The 21,480-nt window shown below is 39.5% G+C and overlaps 2 protein-coding genes across 2 annotated transcripts in view; one reads left to right on the top strand and one right to left on the bottom strand.

Annotated features, from left to right (window-relative positions):
• The first annotated feature begins 604 nt into the window (after positions 1–604).
• nr5a2 (nuclear receptor subfamily 5, group A, member 2) lies at positions 605–2,700 on the top strand. The gene has a single exon (XM_025053869.1). It carries the CDS (start codon positions 2,321–2,323, stop codon positions 2,615–2,617), a length of 297 nt encoding a protein of 98 aa, XP_024909637.1. The 5' UTR covers positions 605–2,320; the 3' UTR covers positions 2,618–2,700.
• A 2,484-nt stretch (positions 2,701–5,184) lies between these two features.
• Positions 5,185–21,480, bottom strand: part of LOC103394453 (adhesion G-protein coupled receptor D2) — a 71,950-nt gene continuing 55,654 nt past the window's right edge. Inside the window, exons 24-25 of the mRNA XM_025053947.1 lie at positions 20,622–20,704; positions 5,185–6,563 (exon numbers count right to left, since the gene is read on the bottom strand). Of these exons, the coding sequence (XP_024909715.1) occupies positions 6,408–6,563; positions 20,622–20,704 (239 nt within the window). The 3' untranslated portion in view covers positions 5,185–6,407. The remainder of the gene's footprint in view (positions 6,564–20,621; positions 20,705–21,480) is intronic.

Raw genomic sequence — 21,480 nt, forward strand, 5'->3', positions numbered from 1 at the left:
CTTTTCTACACCATTATCCATCTCTTACAGGACCTTATACAACAATTTAATTATCTGTATAATACTAATTATCCATCAAATGTGATTAGCTAAAATCCTACAAATATGTTTCCTCTCTTAATATATAATGTATACTGATTTATTATTCTTTATTTTAAAAATGGGTTATGGTAATAACAAGCAATTAAAATGCTGTCTTAATGCTGCCTTTCTTCTGCCCTAATTAGTCTGACAGGGACATTGGGCTCTAACTATAATCCTACGGTTTCCCCAATTGTTCACACATGCTCCCGAACAAGTGCCTCATGTGTAATCGGCATTAACTCATCATGTTACTGCAAATAAATACAATCTCAAAGCTCAGAGGTGTGTCAAACATCCTCAAACAGATTAGTTTAATCATAATGTACAGTGATCGTTTCCTCATCTGTCTTTCCTTATTTTTATTCGATTAATTTAACATTGTTTTTGTTTTGTTTTTTTTAAGAAAAGCTTTGTTTGAACTAAACCAAAGTGTCAAAGGTCAGTATGTAATGTTAGAAAAGAATCTGATGTTTTTTTTTTTTTTTACACTCATTTAGAGCCTCAAATGTTTGTTAATGATATTTTCCACACTGGACACAACAAAATAAAATGCATAGATGTTTCCAATCGTAAGCTGTAACAAACAAAATGTTTGTGTATTCTTTTTTCACAACAGCCCCTACTGGCCATCTGTTCTATTTAGTTTGAAAAGCTCAATCGAGTCCAGATCATCAAAACATTTCTGGTTTTTTTTATGCTAAGGTTTTTCTTTAGTTTCAAATTTTTTGCTAAATGTTTCTTGTGCAGATGAAAATCAACCATTTTCTCCCTGCCGACATGCGTAGGACGTTGGCAAGCTAATGAGCCCAAAGCACAAGTTCTACTCGGCTAGCTTATGTAAGGTAGTAAGGGTTTGTTAATGCTTTTGAGTGAGGCTGGTGCTGATAGCTGGTTCAGGATTCAGTTACCGGGGTCAGACAGCTGAGCGTCAGCAAGAAAAAAAATGCCTCACGTTTGTTTGGAGGCTCCTTTGTCCGAGGCCACGCCCTCTCACCCTCTTCCTGCCCTCCTCTCGGCCTTATTTAGCCCCCGCTGTGTCACATAGGGGTCAGGGTGAGCACGCAGATGCTCGAAGCAACCTAAGAGTGGACACACACACACACACAGAGTGATGCAGAGAGATTGTAATAGCATGGCAGAGTGCATCATAGATGGAAGTGCCTGGAAGGACCTGCTTCTCATTCTGTGGACCTCATTAGCAGCTGATTTATCTCCCCCTCCTTCCTCCTAATGCTCTGGGTGGGTGGACCTCTGTGTGTGTGTGTGTGTGTACGATTGGATTAAATGTGTGGATTTCAGTGTGTGTTTGTGTAAGAAACACGAAGAGAGAGAGAGACTAGGGCTGGTTCACCATCAGTCCACTCGATCAGAGTTAAAAAAAAATGTTGTGGACGATCACAGTCATTTTTAAGCACACTCAAACACACACATGCTTATTAACCATGCCGTGCTCTGCGCCGCTGTTATCCATTTAGCAAAATTTTGTGTTGTCTTGCAGTAATCTGCTCAAACCCCTGGTGATCCTATTATTGTTAAAGAAAAGTGCTTGTACGTCGCAGCTCAGAGAAGCTACATTCTGGGGTCTTTTTTAGCCTGAAATAATGTGGGGGAAAAAAGTTCCCATCTAAATAAATTATTGCACTTCAATCATTTTATATTCAAAGTGTTGTATTCATGAGTCTGAAACGTTTGAATAATCACCTTCTAGTAAATAATATGAACGCAGCCTGTTTTGTGTTTTAAAAAAAAAAAATCTGTAAAGGCATTTCTGGAGCTGAAGTTGCAGCCGTGCCACTAATTTGACTGTAACTTTGCCCTAAATATTTCATGGACTCCTGGGAAATTAGTGTCTCAGGAGGAGCAACATCTTTTTTTTTTTTTTTTTCACTTTTACCTGTTTCCCTCTACCTCACAGTCTCAGGGGACCAGTCAGAGTAGAAGGAACAGTGGGGAGGAATAGTTTATGTGGTGTAACTCCACTTTAAGTTAAAAAAAAGAAGGAACTATTCAATTAAGAGTAAAAATGTAATATATTTCTTGATTTCCTTAACTTGACTATTTTAGATGTAGTTTCTCTCCTAAAACAAGTGCATAAGACAAAACTCAAAGCTACATCTTACCATCCAGTGCAGAGTCTTCTCCCAGTTGATTTTCCTGGACATACTGCAGTATATTGTTGGCACCTTTAAGACAAAAGCACAAACTTTTAAGCATTATGTGAAGAACTTTCCACAAAATGCTAAAATCACACTTCCTCTTACCCTCCTCTGTTGTTTGGTTTCCAGATGTGAAGAACCTGGAGAACTTTCACCTTGTAGAAAGCGTCCAGGAGCAGGTCAACGCGGCGCTGCTGGACTACGTCATGTGCAACTACCCGCAGCAAACGGACAAGTTCGGCCAGCTGCTGCTGCGGCTGCCTGAGATCCGAGCCATCAGCCTGCAGGCTGAGGAATACCTTTACTACAAACACCTGAACGGCGACGTGCCCTGCAACAACCTGCTCATTGAAATGCTCCACGCCAAGAGAGCTTAGGAGGAGGACTGCGCTAACCACAGTGCAGCAGTATGGACTTCAGTGGAGTGATTCTGCAGCCCCTCACAAACTGTAAAAAAAAAGAAAAAAAAAAAGCTCAGACTTGCCCCCGGTGTTGACCTGGAGAAGCTAGAAACTGTTTAAAGTGAGCTTGTGGTGATATTTAAGACTCGACCTGGAGCTTCAGATCTGGACGAGCAGGAGAAGAGTGTTGACGCCAACGAAGCGGAACCGCTGCTCAGTCCCACTGAAAATACTGAAAAGACAAACACGGCCTCCAGTGGGGGTGTTTTGCAGCCCCCCCAAAACTGTAAAAAAAAAAAAAAAAAAAAAGCTCAGACTTGCCCCCGGTGTTGACCTGGAGAAGCTAGAAACTGTTTAAAGTGAGCTTGTGGTGATATTTAAGACTCGACCTGGAGCTTCAGATCTGGACGAGCAGGAGAAGAGTGTTGACGCCAACGAAGCGGAACCGCTGCTCAGTCCCACTGAAAATACTGAAAAGACAAACACACTTGAAACAAACACTGCATTTGCATTGAAAACATAAGATGGTATTTAATCCTCTGTAAGAGCACAGACTATCAAGACTGGACTCCTGAAGAATGAACAGCTCTTCAGTGTTTCGTCACTGATGACAGGAAGTTGAGTTACACTTCCTCCAGAGCAGAGCAGCGGCTGGTTTTGGGTCAGTTCTCCTCGGGTGTGCTCTCTCTTTCTTGATCTTTTTCACTGAAACTGACTTTTTGCTGTCGTGGTACTGTGAAGACTATCTGGGGAAACAAAGCGAGGCTCTAATGAACCATCAAGTTTTTGGTTTTTGTGTTTCTTTTTGCCATGGCAGCTTGAACTGACTGAAAAGGAAGAACAGAAAGTTTTCAAAACAGGTCTGAACATTCTTTAATGAGTAACATTATAAATAGGCCAATAAAAAAAAAATTACATTTTTTTCCCTCTTGTTATGGAAGTCATTTGCTAGTCTTGGTCAAGTTGTGGATCCTCTTCCTCGTTACCTGTTCCCTGATTCTTCCTAGTGTGTACCTCAGAAAGACCAGTGTTAAATAAATTCAGTTAATAATTTCACCTGAAACTGTTGTATCTATCCACCGTTTCCCTTTCAATTCCTCAACCTCTTTTTCCGCCATTTCATTAAGTGATTCTGGAAAACACGGACATGGATCGACCCCGAAACGTTGTCCGGAAAGACCAAAGCCTGCTGCAGAACAGTAAAAGAAAATGACAAAAAACGTAAATAATCAGTATTATAAAAGAAGACGACGAAAAAAAAAAAAAAAGATTTGTGATGTCACAGTTATGTGAGTCTTGCCTTATTTCATTACCATGCTAGCTAACCGTGCAGATGTGAATGAAAAATATGTACAAATATACATAAATATATATATAAAGTAATATTGTTGTAAAAAATTTAAAAAAAAAAGAATAATTGAACAGGTGTTTACATTTCTGTGCTAATATGGGAGAGAACTGTGATGAAGCAGCAATTGCAAAGCAATGATTTCCTAAAAAAAATGAAATTGACTAAATGAAAAAAAAAATCCTTTTGGTTTGCTTTATTTGATGTCTGTACAGTGCTTTTTTATTATTATTATTTTTATTTGTTTTGAGCAGTACTTAAATTATGTCGTGAGACACTAAAATCAAAGGGAATCACTTAAAATTTCTATCTGTGTCTGCTGGCATTCAAACGTCTGTTTCTTAAACGTTGCTCTGTAGGGTTCCATGTTTCACCTTCAGCGATTTGTAGCCTCTTTTTTTTTTTTACAGTGCTTTTACCTTTTTGATGTACAGTATGTCACTGGTTACGAATATAAATGAAAGATAATTTATTGCGCCTCTGGGTTTCCATCTTCGTGTTACATGAGGTGAGGTGTCTGCGGCAGAATAAATTTGTTTTTCTGTTGCATGTTCTTGTTTTTTTGGTTCCATTCGTTGGTTTAAAACGCAGGTCGGGAGCAAAACAATGACAGGATTTAAAAAAAAAAAAGTTAAAAAAGAGAAACAGTGGCACAATTGATTTTGATTCCTTATACAAGTCTGTGTTGTATTCAAGAAAGTCAGTGTTTTTTTTTTTCCTAAATCTCAGACTCCGTCCTTGTCCTGTACGGTTTGCTCTAATACCAAAGACTGCACCTCTTCTCTGTGACCTGTGACTTGGATAACTGTGCCCCAAATGACCAAACTGTCTTGATATTATTATTATTATTTGTCTATAGTTAATATAAAACAGCAGCCAAAGTTACCCTCACATGGAGCTCTTTGTAAAATAATTGTGACTGCTTTTGTCCCCAGTACTTGCTCAACAAAACAAGCCGTGGTGTTTACTCATCCAGGGTCCCTTGGTCTCTTTCTACTGCATGTTCACATTCATTCCACATCAATGGACTGGTTTGGTTGGACAATCTCAAACTCAAGAAATATTTTCTGAACAAGACTCAGCTAAAAAAAGCTACCGCTCTGTTATTCGAAGTTCATAAGAACCGTCATTGTGAATAAATGGAACGCTCCATGATCGAAAAAATTAACAAACTCAAGAAATATTTTCTGAACAAGACAAAAAATTAACCTTTTCCTGCTGGTTGTGATCACAGGCCAGCAGTTTATAACAAAAAACTATTCAAAATATTACTGCAAGAGAAATGCAACATCCCACAAATACAGACTTAAGTTGTAGTCTAATAAAGAATCAAAATGGTGTTTTTTTGTGTATAGCTGTAAATAAGGTCACAATTTTGACAGAACGTTAGATACACACAGCGGTGTTTGGTGGGGCACCAGTTCATGTTGCATTGCGTTTGCATGATATTCTGAGTGTTAAAGTCATGTATAAGTGGATCTGGATCGTTACTCACCAACAGTAGCGTTCCTCCTCACAACATCCTGCTCCTGGGAAATAAAGATTAGAGAAAGTGTCAGCAGTCAGAAATAGATTTACAAATGTCAGACTTTAGAAATCAATCTATTCTGAAAATAGTTACCTTTACATCCTGATGGACCTGTTGACATGTGGACATGAGATGAAACCACAAGCTCATCTCCTTGTTGACCTGTCTTTATAAACTTTCCACAAACTTCCCATCGTCCACAACAACGTCCAACATTAACACAGTCTTTAGTTTGTTTCTTAATTTCCAAGTTTTTTATTATTATTATCATTTTTATAGAAAACACAAAATAGTCATGAACACTTCCCACACATTTCAGATAAATATTTTTTAGGGTACTTATGGCAGATTTTTCTTTTACATTTGTGAATATATAAAATATCCATCTTTACACAAAAATCCTTCAAAACTATATCTACCAAATTTTTTTCTTCATTTCTTAATATTGTAAGTTAAAAGAGAAAAGGCGTGGAGCTCATGCCACTAAAGAACCTGGTTGAAAGACATCAGGAATGTTGTAGTCACATTATACGGTATGTTTCTCACACTTATGAGTTCATTACTTAAAAAGAATGACGACAAATGCACACAATACAGGACCAAAAATACGAGCTCTGAGAGGCATATGTACAGTCAAAGAGGCAGCTTTCACAAGTGAACTATAAAATAACCACTGAAAAAGATTTTGCAGCCGTACAGCTTCAGTTTTCATACAGTACGTCATAAAAACATAAACAAAAAGAAAAGATAAATCAAAAATCAAACTACTTCAGATACCAATAAAAAAAAAATACAAACATGACAATTCTGGCTGTACTTGACATGAAATGTAAAGATAAAGGGAAACAAGAAAAGAAAAAAAAATCATAATCACCTCTTCAGCAACAAGGTCAGTCTACGTACACGAGACCGTAGCTTTTCTGCGGCGCGGGGCTACGAGGGAAACAGGAAGTTGTAAACTCCAACTCCATGGGAACATGGAGACTACAACCAGTGGGGAAGTCGTCCTCTTTGGATGGAGGTGGTGGAGGAGGAGGAGGAGGATCCTGGAGAAATGAAGGAGAAGAAGGTAAGTATGTGGATTAAAGGAGAAGATATTTGAAGGAATATTCATCAGAGTAAAAATTAAGAGGTTTTCAAGTACAATGACATGCCATATGAACAAGGCAGATTCAATCAGGGTATTAATTTAGGTAATGCAAAAAATTCAAACCATCGCTCTCATAAATCCTCTGAACTGACATCAGAACTCACGGCCTTTTCATCTGATCACCGTCGGACACAGATTTCTTTCATCCATCTGTGATCGTCACAATTACAGTTCCATCGAGTGCAATTCTCATCAAACTCTCATCGTTATTACTGTGTGAGTGAATTAATCCAAAGTAACAGTCAAGGTCACAGAAACCTGTGTTTCCATTGAAGTCTTTCAACCTCTGACTCACACAAACCAGCTCTGACATGAAAGGATCCTTTGTTGTACACCGAGTTTTGACATGAAGTACTTTTATTCGAGTGGTTTATACCAGTAGAAAAGTACTAATACTAATTTATACCAACACAGTCTCAGTCGGACGTCTTCTCAGTGTTATTGTCACAGGTCTCTACACATGTAACACCTCTGATACTGTTACATGAGACCAGGGTTTGAATCCTCCGTGTCGCATAACATTGAAGTTTGATTCTTATACTTTTCAACATTGACCTTTGACATGTATGATTTCGGGCTGGTTTAGCTCTAGATTCTATAAGGAAAAATATTATATACAGTAAACCCTTGTTTTTCGCGGGGGTTACGTTCCAAAAAGAACCCGTGATAGGCAAAATCCGTGAAGTAGAAATCTTTATTTTTTTTACAATTAAATACTCAGAAAAAGAAGAGAAAGAACGAACAAACCATTTTACAGTCTCAACCATTTGTTTCACAAATAAAGTAAAATAAAAGTACTTTAGAAACGTTTCAACAAATAACTTCTGTAATGTACTGTCAAATAATAATTTTAATCATCAACGTGAACAGAAGGCTTCAAATTGCGGAGATTAGCACCGCCCACCGTGAACGGGAGAAAATTAAAAATGATTATGAAAAAAATACAAATTACCTGGTCTTGTTGCGGGCAGTTGCAACCCTTTTTGAATCCTTATTAAAACTTATTGCTGCTGTCTTCCTTATGTTTTTTTCTTCCTTCTTTATGGAACGAACGGAAGATTCATTAATTCCATAATGCCGACCTACAGCCGCATAGCTTTTACCTTCATTTAGCATGTCCAATAGTTTTACTTTATCACCGATAGACAGCATCTTCCGCTGCCTTTTGGTCCCTACCGCAGGTACTTTTGCCGGTCCAGAGCGTTTTGTCGACATTATGGGGTTTGATAAACTCGAAATTGCAAGAGAATTTGCACGTACGTAATGTCAATTTGGCAAGCTGTTTTACGTACGTGTACATATTAAACCGCAACGTTATTGGCGCACAGGTAGAGAAGAAGCGGAGTGACTTTTTAGCCAATCAGAATGCAGAACACAATGCACGATGCAAATCCGTGAAGTAGCGAAACCGTGAAAAGTAAACCGCGTTATAGCAAGGGATCACTGTATAATATAAATATGTAAATATAAAATGAAAAATGTTTTTATGGTTTTTTTTTTTCATTTTCAATATTTTGAATTTTTTATTTTTTTTGTTTTTTACATTAAACTCACAATTTATATTTTTATATTCATATTGGCATAGTGCAAAAAAAATCAAAACTTTTTTATTTTATTTACTTCAGTTTCAGATTCAAATACAAAGGAGAAATTTCTGACCATGAACACCTTGTTTTTTGTTATAAAGGTAAGAATTCTAAGGAAAAAAAAGTCAACACTTTTACACAACACACAATTATACACTACATTTTTATAGGAAGACAAAATAAAATAGCAAAAATCTGTTCAACTAAGTGACATTTTTTTGACTATCCAGTGTTTGCTTTTTTCAGCTACGACTGCTGACTATAAGAGCATGCTCTCATGCTGGTTAAACATGCTGGTCACAGCTGGGCAGACGTCCAGCCCAATCCCCAGGTGCACAGTGTTACAATCCTCACTAGCAGCTTGGCTTGCAGTGCCTGGCCTCCTGTCTGTAAATGTGTTAAACCTACTTCTGCTCTCGCTCTGAATTTGTATAAATAATGTATATACGTTTATCCACAGACTCTAACAAGTGCAGCCTCAGGTGAAAATACTCATAAATGCATGCTATGTGCATCCCTGAAGGTGGACATCAACTCCACACCGACCAGCTCAGAAGATAAACCGCACACAGAGCAGAAAAAAAAAAAATCACAAATGAATAACTTGCCAAAAGCAACATCGCCTCTCACAGACACACACACACACAGACAGAGACACACACAGAAAGACACATTTTGTTGTCAGTTTCTAAACAAGTTTTCCTTTGCGTCACACAAACAGCCTCAAGTTGTGTCTGCCATTGTTGAAGCTTTTAAACTCTGGAACTACATCACTCATGTTTACCGAGATGTGTTTGTTCGTTTCCCTGAATTGTCAAAGCACAGCCGAAGAAAAGAGACTGGGGGCATTGAAAAAAAAAAAAGAAAGATTTTGGAAGTGTTCCAACATTGCAGTAAAAGATGTAACTGAATGCTGGAATATGTCTGTTTGCTGCTCAGTCCACCTTCAGGCACAGCTCGAGGGCCGAGAAGAGCACAGCCGGACAGGTTGAAACACACGGTGGCAAAACCTGACCCTGGTGGACAGATCAGGTCAAAACACCAATTTATAATAATATTTTTATAATTCTGCCAAAATACAAAAATAGCAACAAAATTGACCAGATATGGGAAATTTAAAAATAGTAAATAAATATAAATGCCCAAAATGACCAATTTTTTTTTTTTTTAAATAAAAAAAAAAAAAAAAAATCGTATCTATTGAGGAATCTCGGGCATTGCACGGAAATCAATTATATAATTTGGACAAGTTTCGTGGGCTGGAATAAGGAGCTAAACAGGCCACATCTGGCCCGCGAGCCATGGTTTGCCCATGTCTGAGTTAGCGTACAGCAATGTGTACAATAACCACAAAGTATTTCCTTCTGTCTTCGTCATCGTTTCATTTGTTTGACGATCACAGCAGAACAAAACGGAGGATCAGGGGGAAAAAAAAATCCAATCTCTTCACAGAGGCAATTAGCCAACTTTCTAATCACTTACCTCCGACAGCAGCTGTCGGATTCTCTGATTGGTGGCCTGATGGACAAACTTTAAAAAAGGTAAGGATCAAATTAATAGGCACATTCACTATTGTTATGCTAAAAACCTCCCTGTTGAATGCAAAACAAACACACTAAGGTTTCGGAGATGGAAAGGTTCGAAGGCCGCTGCTGTTTTATTTCAAACATGCATTATACATCATTGTGCATAAAGAGGAAGCCTACAGCATTGTGATGTTTTTTTCACCATGATTATCCTTTATTAGTCATTAAAAGCGAGCTGCAGAGAGAGAGAGAGAAAAATACAACTTTTAAGCACCTGAACCTTGCTGCCAGCATTCCATTAATTGCCTGCACAATGGGGAGAGCCTTCGGAGATTTTTCAATTTAAAAAAATGACGAGCATGTATTCAGTCGTGCTCATGTTATACCGGCACTTAAATCCTACAGAGCTCACATAAAAAAGGACTCAAGGTTGCATCCGATTGAAAGCCTCCAACTACAGCCACTTCAGAAATCCATTTAGCAAGCAGTGGGTTAGAACATCTAATTCAAACAGACGCCCTGTTTAAACGGTTGCACCAATGTCTTATAAAAAGGCACACACACACACACACACAAACACAGACACACACTTTCAGGAACGCACTTATTTCCCCTGTGTTTGCTTGGCTCCATTGTACGGAAGATGAATCTGGCACATAGAGAGATAGCAAGACACAAAAAGAATTAATCTTGCCAGACCTCAGCCAAGTGGCGAGGGTAAATGCTTGAGTGAACATGGAATCTTGACCTCTGCTTTGACAGTGTCACAAAGAGTGCTTTATGGGAGCGACAAAGAAAGAGGTCTATGGCGTCTGTAATAACATGACAACCTGAATGTCACGACACTGTTCATCAGAAACAGAATCCTGGGGAAAAAAAAAATCCTACAGAAACCCATCTGTGGTTCACATTTAATAACAGAAAAGTTAAAGCAGGAAGCAGAAGCGATGGTCCATTCAGGTGAGGACAATTCATATCTAATGTTTGTCTGTCAAAATTAAAGTTCCTGCAAATATTTACAGTAACACTGAACATTTATGAAATAAAAAGTTCAACTTTTAACAAATCTTCACTCCATTTATAATGTTAGAAAACATGACCTCCAGGGGTCAAAGATGTCAAAAAATGATATACATAGTCAACCCAATGTTGACCCTTCTCCTGCTACGCACAAAATTATTATTTTCTTTATATAAAATATGGACAACTTTTAGTTCATGTCACTTCCCTCACCTGGCCTGCAGAGGCTGCTGTAAACACACATTGAGTTCTTTGGCAGGATGGCTGAGATACCTAAGTGCTTGGACACTGGATATCAACAGTCAGACAATAATGAAACAACAACCTCTAATCTGTAGATCTCAGACGTAAACCAAAAATTTGAAATCTTTACTTTCTCACTCCAAACTAACCTCAAATTATGTTCCATAGATCAGAGAAATTAGTTTAGATTTTTACGAAGCTCACCTCCACCAGTCAGGTGATCCTCTCTCCCACTTTGACTCACTCGTTTCACTGGCTCTTGAATCTGACACATATCTACATTCTTAGAGTTGCAATGCTGCCTCCTACTGGCAGAGATTCATTCAACTCTTTGACATTTAGCTAGTTCATCACAGGGTCACATTTATGGACAACCATTCACACTTTTACCTATCATCCAGAATCTATTAACCTAATGATGCAGGTGTTTGGACTCTGCGAGAAGCGCAGTAACCAAGTCAGCCTCCAGGGGGTTTGCTATAAACTTGTAAAAATGTTACATACCAAAAAAAAAAAAGATTTCTCAACAAAGTCAACGTTTCAGAAAACAAATGGTCCATCTGTAGATTCTTCAATGAATCAACAGATGATTCTCCCCAAAACAACATCAACAACAACAACAATTTGTGTACGCGCTCGTATGCAGCCGAGCTGACAGGCATACAGTAAAATGTATAGCCCGCAGCATGAAATGAAGCAGGGTGGTGGCCTCACATCCCATCACATAAAACCAGAACGTTTTTAATCTGACAGGACCAGAGGCAGCCTTGAGCTGTGACCTGCCGTCGAGTGCTGAGGAACCAACGCAGAGCAGGATCATCACCAATCTCTCTCTCACTCACACACACACACATCATGCAGCAAATATATACTGTCCTCACACTTCAAAATCTATCCCAGGCTATTTATATATCGACTACATGGAGAGAATTAAATTTACACACAGTTAAACGCTGCCTGAACAGTAGGACTGGACCAGAGGAAAAAAAAAAAACTGACTCTAAACATGAGCTACAAGTGATGTTCAGTGTCAGACGAGGGGAGCGGTGGATGTTGCGGCTACTGATTTTGCCAAAGATGTTTATGTTAGAATGGTGCATTAATTGTGCATGGTATGTTTCAGATTTATTCAATTGAAAATGTAAACGTGAAAATATGAATTTTCCCCACGTACCACTAGAGAGCACTCGTGTACCACCGGTGGTACGCATACCTCAGTTTGAGAACCACTGAACTAGACAGTGTGAACGCACTGTTTCACCAAACTTCCTGAATCCTTATGTGACAGGCTTCAAGTTTTCTCCCTCAATTTCCAACCTTTTTACCTAAAAACCATGTCTGTTTATTTTTTTATTTTTAAATGTTATTTGTTTGTCTTGTTTACCGGGAAGTGCTGCATTAAATGTTGCCAAACAAACGGAGCACGTTGTCCTTGAGTGTCACCGACGGCATTCTATTTCTTCAATGGAGACAAAAGATTCAGCCTGACTTTCCTGCCACACTGAGTCTCAGCTGATGAACATGCACAGATGGATCTTAAGAGTCTGTGCATGTGTCACTGCACATGCATCTCCAGGTCTGTTGGTGAGATCAACATCAAAAACCGAGTCGACCAGGAACAAGCTTTCCTTTCATCTACTGTATGCCTCATATTTCCCAATTTTTTTTTTATTCCCAGAATTCCGTGGCCAGTTCCTGGCAGGCGTTCAGATGAGAACAGCTGTCGCTTCACAATTCATCTGAACGTTTTAGTGTGCACGTCTTCACTCTTCTACTACTATTACTACTACTATCACTTTATTGTTCTCTAATAGTATGTTTTTATTTTTATTAAATTATAATAAAATAAAATTGATGCCAAAAAAGTAAACACAATAATAATTTAAATATTAAAGAATTAAAAGAAGGAACTTTTAAAATGATAAAGAAATAAAAGTTGGCACTACTCTGAGCCACACGTCTGCTGCTCTGCCTGAAATAAATTAGACTAAAGTAGAATCCTTCTATCTCTGTGTCATTTTTATTAGTTTACATCTGATCCAACACTGAGATAAAGTCTGTTTAACAGCCTGTTGTCAGTATATATGTGTACATCAGTTCATGTTTGTTACATTTTACACGAACCCTGTTTCATTTTGAGAATGGAAAAATAACACGAGTGCTGTTGTGCACAAAACATTTGGACAAAAGTTGAAAAATTTCAATTTCGAAGTCCAAATCTCGGACACATGTGTGAAACATTTCTGTCCAGAGAGATTATTATTTTCACATGAAAACATTTGTAGCGAGTGATGAAGTGCAGTTTAACCAGATCCTGCTGATGTTTCCCCGTGGCTCTGGGGCCGCTGATGTGATCTCTCCTCAACATCTTCATTACACTTCCCTCTGACAGTAACAATGCAATAATGGTTTAATGATGTTAGAGCCGTTTGAGTTTCCAACAGAGTCACCAGGGTCAAATACCTTGGCTCAGACTAACATGACAGTGAGGACGGAACAGTATTGGATTAGAGTTCCTTTTCTTTGAATCTTTCACTGACTAACTATACTTATTTATTTTACTTTGTGCGTTGGACAGGACGTGGGTGGTCTTTTGTTCGAGTTCATGCAAACTGGCATTTGACATGTTTTCTCTCCAGGAGTGTACCAGAGAGTGTAACAGATCGATGAATATCAAGCCCACAGTCTAATGTGAGGTGAGTGATGTAGGGTGAGGGGCTGCTGACTGGAGCCCCAGGCTGAATACCAAAGCACAGGGCACTGGGTGGATCAATACTGACTCATCCACGGAGCAACTTTGTTGCCTCCGACTACAGGTACAAGTAAAAACTCTTCCCAGGAGTTCATCACGGTAAATACATTTACTACAAACAAAAAACAAAAAACTACTAAACACTAAACTGAGCAAATACAAGTTCTGTCTGTGACTGGAAACAACTGAAAAAAAAAGTTGTAGCTGATTTCATTGTCATACAAAAAGGCTAAAACAAAACAATGGCAGGAGTTTATTAACATCAAACTCCGATTTATTAAACCTGATGAACCTGCAACGAAATGTAAAGGTGAAAATATCTTATATCGAGAAGTTGTGCTTGAGCCTGTATTTCCATCTCAGCAGTGGGAGGACGGACACACCCAGAGCAGCTAAATCAGACACGGACACGCACAGCTGATGAAAATGTCAGTCGGAATTTGTAAAAAGTCATAAATAATGGATGCTGCGAGGAGACAGGGGAGTATCCTCAATGAGTCCGGAGTGCAGAGTATGTTTTCTCATTTCTAGACCGGAGAAGCCATCCTAATGACTGCACCCAGAGACATGAGGGAAGGGAGGGTTGGGGGCGGGGGGGGGTTCCATACAACCAAAATACCCCCCCTTATCTGTCTATACCATCGCACATAGAAAAGATCATCAGTTCCTCTATGTAAGATTTCACAGCTGCACAGTAGATTTAAAAAAAAAAACCCAAAAACTGTGCGAATCAGAACGTATTGTGTCAATAGAGATGTTGTGTGTTATTTTTTTTTAAAGTCAGGGTTGAAGTCGTTAAAATTAAATGAACAATTACTAAATGACAAGTATAAACAAAAAAATCAAACGTCTTTGTCGAGCGCTACTGAAAGCAGTTTAAATCATAGCATCCAGGGGGAGTCATGGGGGGAGGGTGGGGGGGGTTTCCCTTGTACTACAGTGAAAAGTTCAGGTTGCAGAAAGACAAATGACACCCTGGGCTCCACAAGATCCTGTACCATCAGTACTAGGGTCAGGACTGGGGGTGGGGTGGGGTGGGGGGGGGTGACTGTGGGTGAGGTACAGACCACTGTCTCACTCTCCTGACCTGCATTCAGACATAAACAGGAAGTCTGGAGGAAGGAAGTCATATTTTCTTGCTCAGCTGTGCTGTGGATGAGGCCACAGATATGATAATCCGGTTTTACACTGGTACCAGTGTGGAGTCAGACGTCTGACGTCCACATTTAGAGCCACACAGAACCTGAACACAATTACAAGTCAGGGGAGAATGATGGCTGCTGCTTCTGCCTAGAATTTAAAAAAAAAAACTGGACTCGTTGTCTCTTCCTGTCACCTTTAAAACAACCATTTCCTGCGTCCACCGCAAGAAAAAAAAAACAACAAACACCCTCTTTGTCTCTTTGTGTTTTTTTTTTTTTTTTTTTGGATGAACATCAAAGCGGGCAGATCACTCAGGGCTGCTGATCTGTCAGGGTGCAGGGATTTATACGCCACTCACATCCTATGATACTCATCGCATCTGCAAGTCACACAGATAAATCAGAGCGGCAGGCGGCGCTGCCTTATCTGTACAGTACATACAGTGGAGGCCGCTGCGACAGAGCTACAGCACAGCTGGGTTTCTGTGTTCATAAAGGAAGACGTTGACTGGTCAACTGCAACTCTGAGAAGTGACTTCACTCATCTGGGCCATGTCGTACAGGAAGTGCATCGGCTGTGAGTTCATTTGGCCTGAGACACTGACAAATCACAACTGTAGGTTTGTGGTTCTAACACATTGGGATGTAAAGCAGGGGATGATGGGGGGGTGAGGGGTGGAGGGGGAGAGCCAAAGCTCCACAGGAAGTGATTTAATGTTCAAAAAGGCATGAACTTGTTTTTTTTTTTTTTGCTTAGTCTCTTTCCTGTTAGTGTTCTGATAGGGACTTCCTCTTCCCAGGATGGGTGGATATGGTGTCATCCACCCATCCATCCATCCATTAATCCATCCATCCATCCATTCATCTATTCCACCCACTCATAACACACGGAAATATTATTCCGCTGCAGTGCCATTGCAGGAAAAAACCCTGTGTGTGCGCAAAACAACCTGAGTCACAGAGTAGACCAGGATGATCTCTTCCTGTCTGCCCCAGTATCTCTGCAACCAACTCCAATCCTTTCCGCTGACACACACACACACACACGTATGGTTCAAACACAAACACACACACATGCATGTTGTTTATCCCCAATAAAGACCTACACATATAATTGTACACATCTTTAGATTTGTCTATTATCAAATCATCTGTCTAATAAAGGGAAAGACTGAAATTTCACACTGAAACTAATAACGAGTACTGTAGTATCTGAGTAACTTGATAAGCCACACTAAAATATTAAACTGTATTTAATCACAGTTTGTGGCACTGTAATTGAGTAATAAAAAATTGGATTTTTTTTTCGTTTGTGTTTTCTCTCCATATCTGCTGCTACTTCTGTGTGTGAGGCAGATGTATTCCTCTTATTTCTATGGATTTTCTGTGTTTTGATAAATAATTACCTCTGATTCATCGAGTCACGCAATTATTCTTCCTCATGTTTCTCCCTTTCCTCATTTAACATAAAACTCTGCAGTATATATATATATACAAATATAACTGTGACATGATTATATTATATTTGTTAGAAATCATCAGACTTATGAATAAGGAACTTTTCCAGTCTTCGTGAACCACGGTAAAATAAACAAAACACTGCTGGATTTAACTGACATTCAGTGTATCTCAATATGTGTGTAAGAGTGTGTGTGTGTGTGTGAGAGAGGTAGTTACCAAAACGGCTAAGGTTACAATCCTTCCTGTGTTTAGTGAAACATTTACTACGTTCTCACACAAATACTTACAAACACGCAGTTACATGAAGTGACTGCCCCCCCCCCATCAACACACACACACACACACACACAGACCTACAGATGGAGGAAACAAGGCCAGCACTGCCTGTGTCTGTGGAGGAAGTGAGGTGCAGTGATGGCACATTAACGACACAGCAGACAGACACCGTTTCACTCAGTGAGGATTGTTTGAGTGAAACAATTGCCCCTGGGTCCACTGAGGGTTAGGGTGGGGGGCTGAGAAAGGTGCTTTTGTGTTGTTGGGCTGCAGATGACCCTGTGAGTTCAATGGGGCTCATTATTAAGAAAGAAAAAAGGGGAAGGGGGGCGGGGGCTATGATTTTTAATTTTTTTTCCCCACTGAATGAGGAGGATAAAGACACATGGATTACAGTACGGTGAGAAAAAAAAAAAAGATGTCCGGTGCTAATGGACTGTGTGTCAGTGTTTTCCCTCAACTGCGTTCATTCCTCACAGACTGTTTGCTCTATGCTAATGGCGTCCACTCATGCAGAGCAGCAGGTCTTAATGAAAAACCTTTGGCTGGTGATCAGTGCTATTGATTGGCTCGAGCCCCGGCTTTAAGCAGAGCTAATTGATCAATCACCACGAGTTGCTGTGGCTTATGGAACATGATGGGTGTTGCCCTGCAGACATGTATTCCTAATGAAGAGGCCGGAGTGAGGACAAGTGTTAATGTGCATTTAACGCTAAGATCTGCCACGTGTGCGTGTGTGTGTAATTATGTAAAGTCAGTGGGAGAGAGAGAGAGAGAGAGAACGACGTGAGGAATGATCTGTACTTCAACACACTGCTCAGGGTTTTTAATGACACTGAGTTGAAGTTGAAGTGAATTTAAATTTTAATTTAATTTCTCTCAGCCAAATCTGCGCAACATCTGACATTCACGAGCCTCTCATTTGGTCAGAAAACCATTGTAGAAGAAGCATTTTAATAGTCCGACCTGGTTTTGCCAGAGCCGGAGGAAAAATGTGTGTGGCAGAACATGTGAAGGAAAAGTCCCAAAATAGAACAGGCCCAGATATAATCCATTTTAGGTGGTGTCCAGATTACAAGCATATTTACCAGCAGAGGCACACAATTATTTAGAGAGAAGTATTTTTCTTTTCTTGTTCTTGTTTAGAATCCTAATCCGTCCCTGTCCTACAGCAGAGGGACGCAGTTGGAACGTCCTGGACCTGATCTGCTGCAGCAGTCTGTCTAATAAACAAACTTAGAAACTTTTTATACAAAGTTAAAATTAAAACTACATCTCATCAATAATTACAGTATGGCTAGTGAACTATACTGCTCCACAGAGCTTGTGTTGTTTGTTAGCTGTTACACAATAATTAAAAAATATAAAGCAGGTTTTGATAACTCTTAATAATACTCGGGTTATGATCAACAATGCAAAAAAAATAAAAAATTATGTGGAGATGTAATTCCAACAGTGGTCAGTATTTTTAAAACTGTCCTAAGCTAAGCTAACCTTGCTGACAACACTTTGACATCACTGCTCATCTGACTTCCTTTTTGCTACTTTTTCTCCACAGTAGCTCTGCCTACTTTGAGTTGCATTACTGCCACCTACTGGGCCTGTTCTCCATTGGTCAACAATTCCACCCAGAAACATCCTGATGACTTGAAAAGTAAGAGAAATGAGGAAGTGCAGACAAAGACACAACTAAGAAGGAAGTCCCAGCATACTCCAAATTCAAAGACAACATTAGCAACATTATTTGAAAGTCAGATAAAAGCCAGTAGTGCTGCGTCACTGCCACAAGTGGCCCACATCCGTGAGCTATATCTGGGCAGCAGTGAGGGAATAAAGCACTCACGCCAAAACAGGAAAAGTCCGAATGAGGGAGGGATGAGAGAGAGATCCTTTACTGGCCGAGCAGCCTGTCAGTCACTCAGGTTTGGCCTCTCTCTCTCTCTTTCTCTCCGTGTGTGTGTGTGTGTGGACGTAAAGTTCCAGCTGGCCTGTCATGGGACTCCCAATCGCGTGTGAACAGCACTGAGAGGGAGCTGCTGCTGCTGCTGCTGCTGCTGCTAACTGCTCCAACACTCAACAGGCTGGAACAGGTCGACTGGGGTGATTCTACTGAGGTCTAACCAACAATTACATTTCAATTTGTCCTCTATCAGCATTCAAAAGCTCAAGAAATTGATTAAGGGATTTCTGACTTAAGAATAAAAACCAACAATTACATTTCAATTTGTCCTGTATCAGACATCAAAACCTCAAGAAATTGATTAAGGGATTTCTTACTTCAAATTAGAATTAAAGTTTAAAAAACAAAAAAGAGAAGTTAATGGCGTTTAAAAAAATACAACGTGAGTTCCACCGGTGTGAGGGAAATAAGAGGAATATATAGTTTTATAACAAATGGGATTGGGATTTTATTTTTTAAGTATACATTTTTGCACTTCAGTTCAGATAATTATGTTAATTGGTCATTTCATTTGTTAAACCCTGATCTCGAGGCTCTGAGCTGAAATTCAAGGACAGCAAACACCGACCACCACAACATCACTTAGTTAATCTTGACCAACTAACCAGAAGTACACACACACATATACACACACACACACACACACCTAACTATCCTCCGACTGACTTTTTGTGGAAGGACACCACAGCAACCTCTGGTGTGAACCTAACTGTGTCCACTCAGGTATAGAGTTTCAGAGCACGAAAGAGAAACAGACGCCTGTGAACCTGACAATGAGTGAGACAGAGGGAGGGAGGGAGAGTGTGTGTGTGTGTGTGTGTGTGTGTGTGTAAAGGAGAGAGGAAATAGAGAGACATGGACCACCCAACAGCTGTGAAGAAAAAACAAAGCTGGGCGGAGAGCAAAGTCAGACTCAATCTCATCGCAAAGTACGGCAGTTGGAAGTTATTGAGCCGTCGCCGTTTGCCAAGAGTGAAAGAAACAGAGGGAGAAGTTTAAGTGAAACACTAATCAGATGTGGGAGTATCAAAGGTATCGTATCAAACGCCTTGTGCACGTTGTTTGATTATTTCTTATTTCAAGCTAACAGGTTTAGTGGCTCCAAAACACGAGATTGAAATTTAAAAATAAAACCATCTTTGAATAAGTTGAAAAAAAAAAAAGCAATAAGAACCAAAAGCAATTAACGCTCACCCTCCTCTTCACAACAGCCCATCATGTGGCCTTGATAAAGCCCTTAAGTAGAACTAGACAGGAAGCCTTTGACTCACACAAAAAAAACAATGTAAAATTTCCCCCAAATCATTTGAATTTATATTTTAATAGTTGTTGTTTTTTGTATTTGTTTTTGTTTTGTATTTTTCTGCTACAATAGAACACTAAAATTCACTGTATTTAGTTTAACATATTAAAAGGGAAATTATTCGGTTCTACTTTTGGCCACTAGGGGGACTTAAATATGCAGAGTGGGATCAGGGCAATACTGCCTTCTTCACTTCAGTCCAGTCCAATGAGGGAAGACTTTTACTCTTTTAAATAGATAAACAACTATATAAGAGGAATAAATATATATATCAATTATTTTTATTTTATTTTTATCACAGGAGTCTAGAAATAAAATATCTATACGAAGGGGGGGGTCGTTATTTTAAGTTATTCAGACGAGAGCCCACTTTTAAATGTATTTTTTAAGGTCCCTTTTGACATGTCATTCATGTCAGATGTCCATGGTTTTATTTATTGATATTAAATTAAATTAATTTAAACTGTTTTTGGTAGATATAAGTTTATTTCACATTATTTGTAAAAGTCTCAGATTAAGGTGAAATAAACGGCGACGCCTCAGTGGAGGAGGAGCTGCTACTGTTACAACATGGTTAGAGTTTGACTTCAGTCTGTTTCTGTCCTAAAGCCAAAGGTCAAAGGTTGCAGCTCACCCGATGCCCCAAATACCTTGCTGGGTGTGTGTGTGTGTGTGTGTCAGTTACCTTCCCATGTTGCTGTGTGTCTTTTAAGCGTTGGCTCAGGGGACTCTCCAGTCTCTCTTCAACACAAGGAATGGACAGCTGACCTGAGGACACCAAACACAGACACAGAGTTTGTGTTTACTTCACTGACTTCACTGTGTTTGAATTTAAGATGTGATTTTTTAAAATAGCAAACAATGTCTTTTACATATATAGAATAAATGAGGAAAAATAGACATCAACAGATATATATCCACAGAAAAATGTGTGATTTTGTTGTTTTTTTTAATAACAACTGTCCATCAGGACTATTCTGTGACATGCCTCTCATGTCTGGATCAAAACTAATTTCACTGTATCACTGCGTGTCACCCCTGCCCACCACCTCCTCTGACACACACACACACACATTCTAGAACATCTTCATCCGTCTCTGTCTCATCTGCATGGTGTAGAGGGCAGGGAGGCGGGTGACTAGTCCGAGGGAGAAAGGTCAGCGCGATGGAAGGGTTCATCATTCTGAGGTGTCAGAGCCTCTCTTTACAAAAGCAGATGAAGCGGAGCAGAAGGGGGGAGAAAATGAAGGGGGAGTAACAGAAAAATGGGGGATAATGGTCCGGTCTATTTTTGTCTGGTTTTTGGTGGACAGCCTTGATTTGGTCACACAGGGTTGGTTGGTTGGACTCCACCAATGGCTGATCAGTCAGTATTTTTATTAGAGCCGTCAAAACGAATCCCTTAATCTGGTTAATCTAAGATGAATCAGTTTGAAGGTCAGATTGAGGCACACTCTATCTCCAGTCATTTTATCCACTTTATAAACCGTCATTAAATTGACTCTGTGTTCCAGCAATATCAAAAAAATTAAAGCTGTTTTGTC

Source organism: Cynoglossus semilaevis, chromosome 2 (genome assembly GCF_000523025.1).
Source record: "Cynoglossus semilaevis isolate Cse_v1.0 chromosome 2, Cse_v1.0, whole genome shotgun sequence".
Taxonomy (NCBI): domain Eukaryota; kingdom Metazoa; phylum Chordata; class Actinopteri; order Pleuronectiformes; family Cynoglossidae; genus Cynoglossus; species Cynoglossus semilaevis.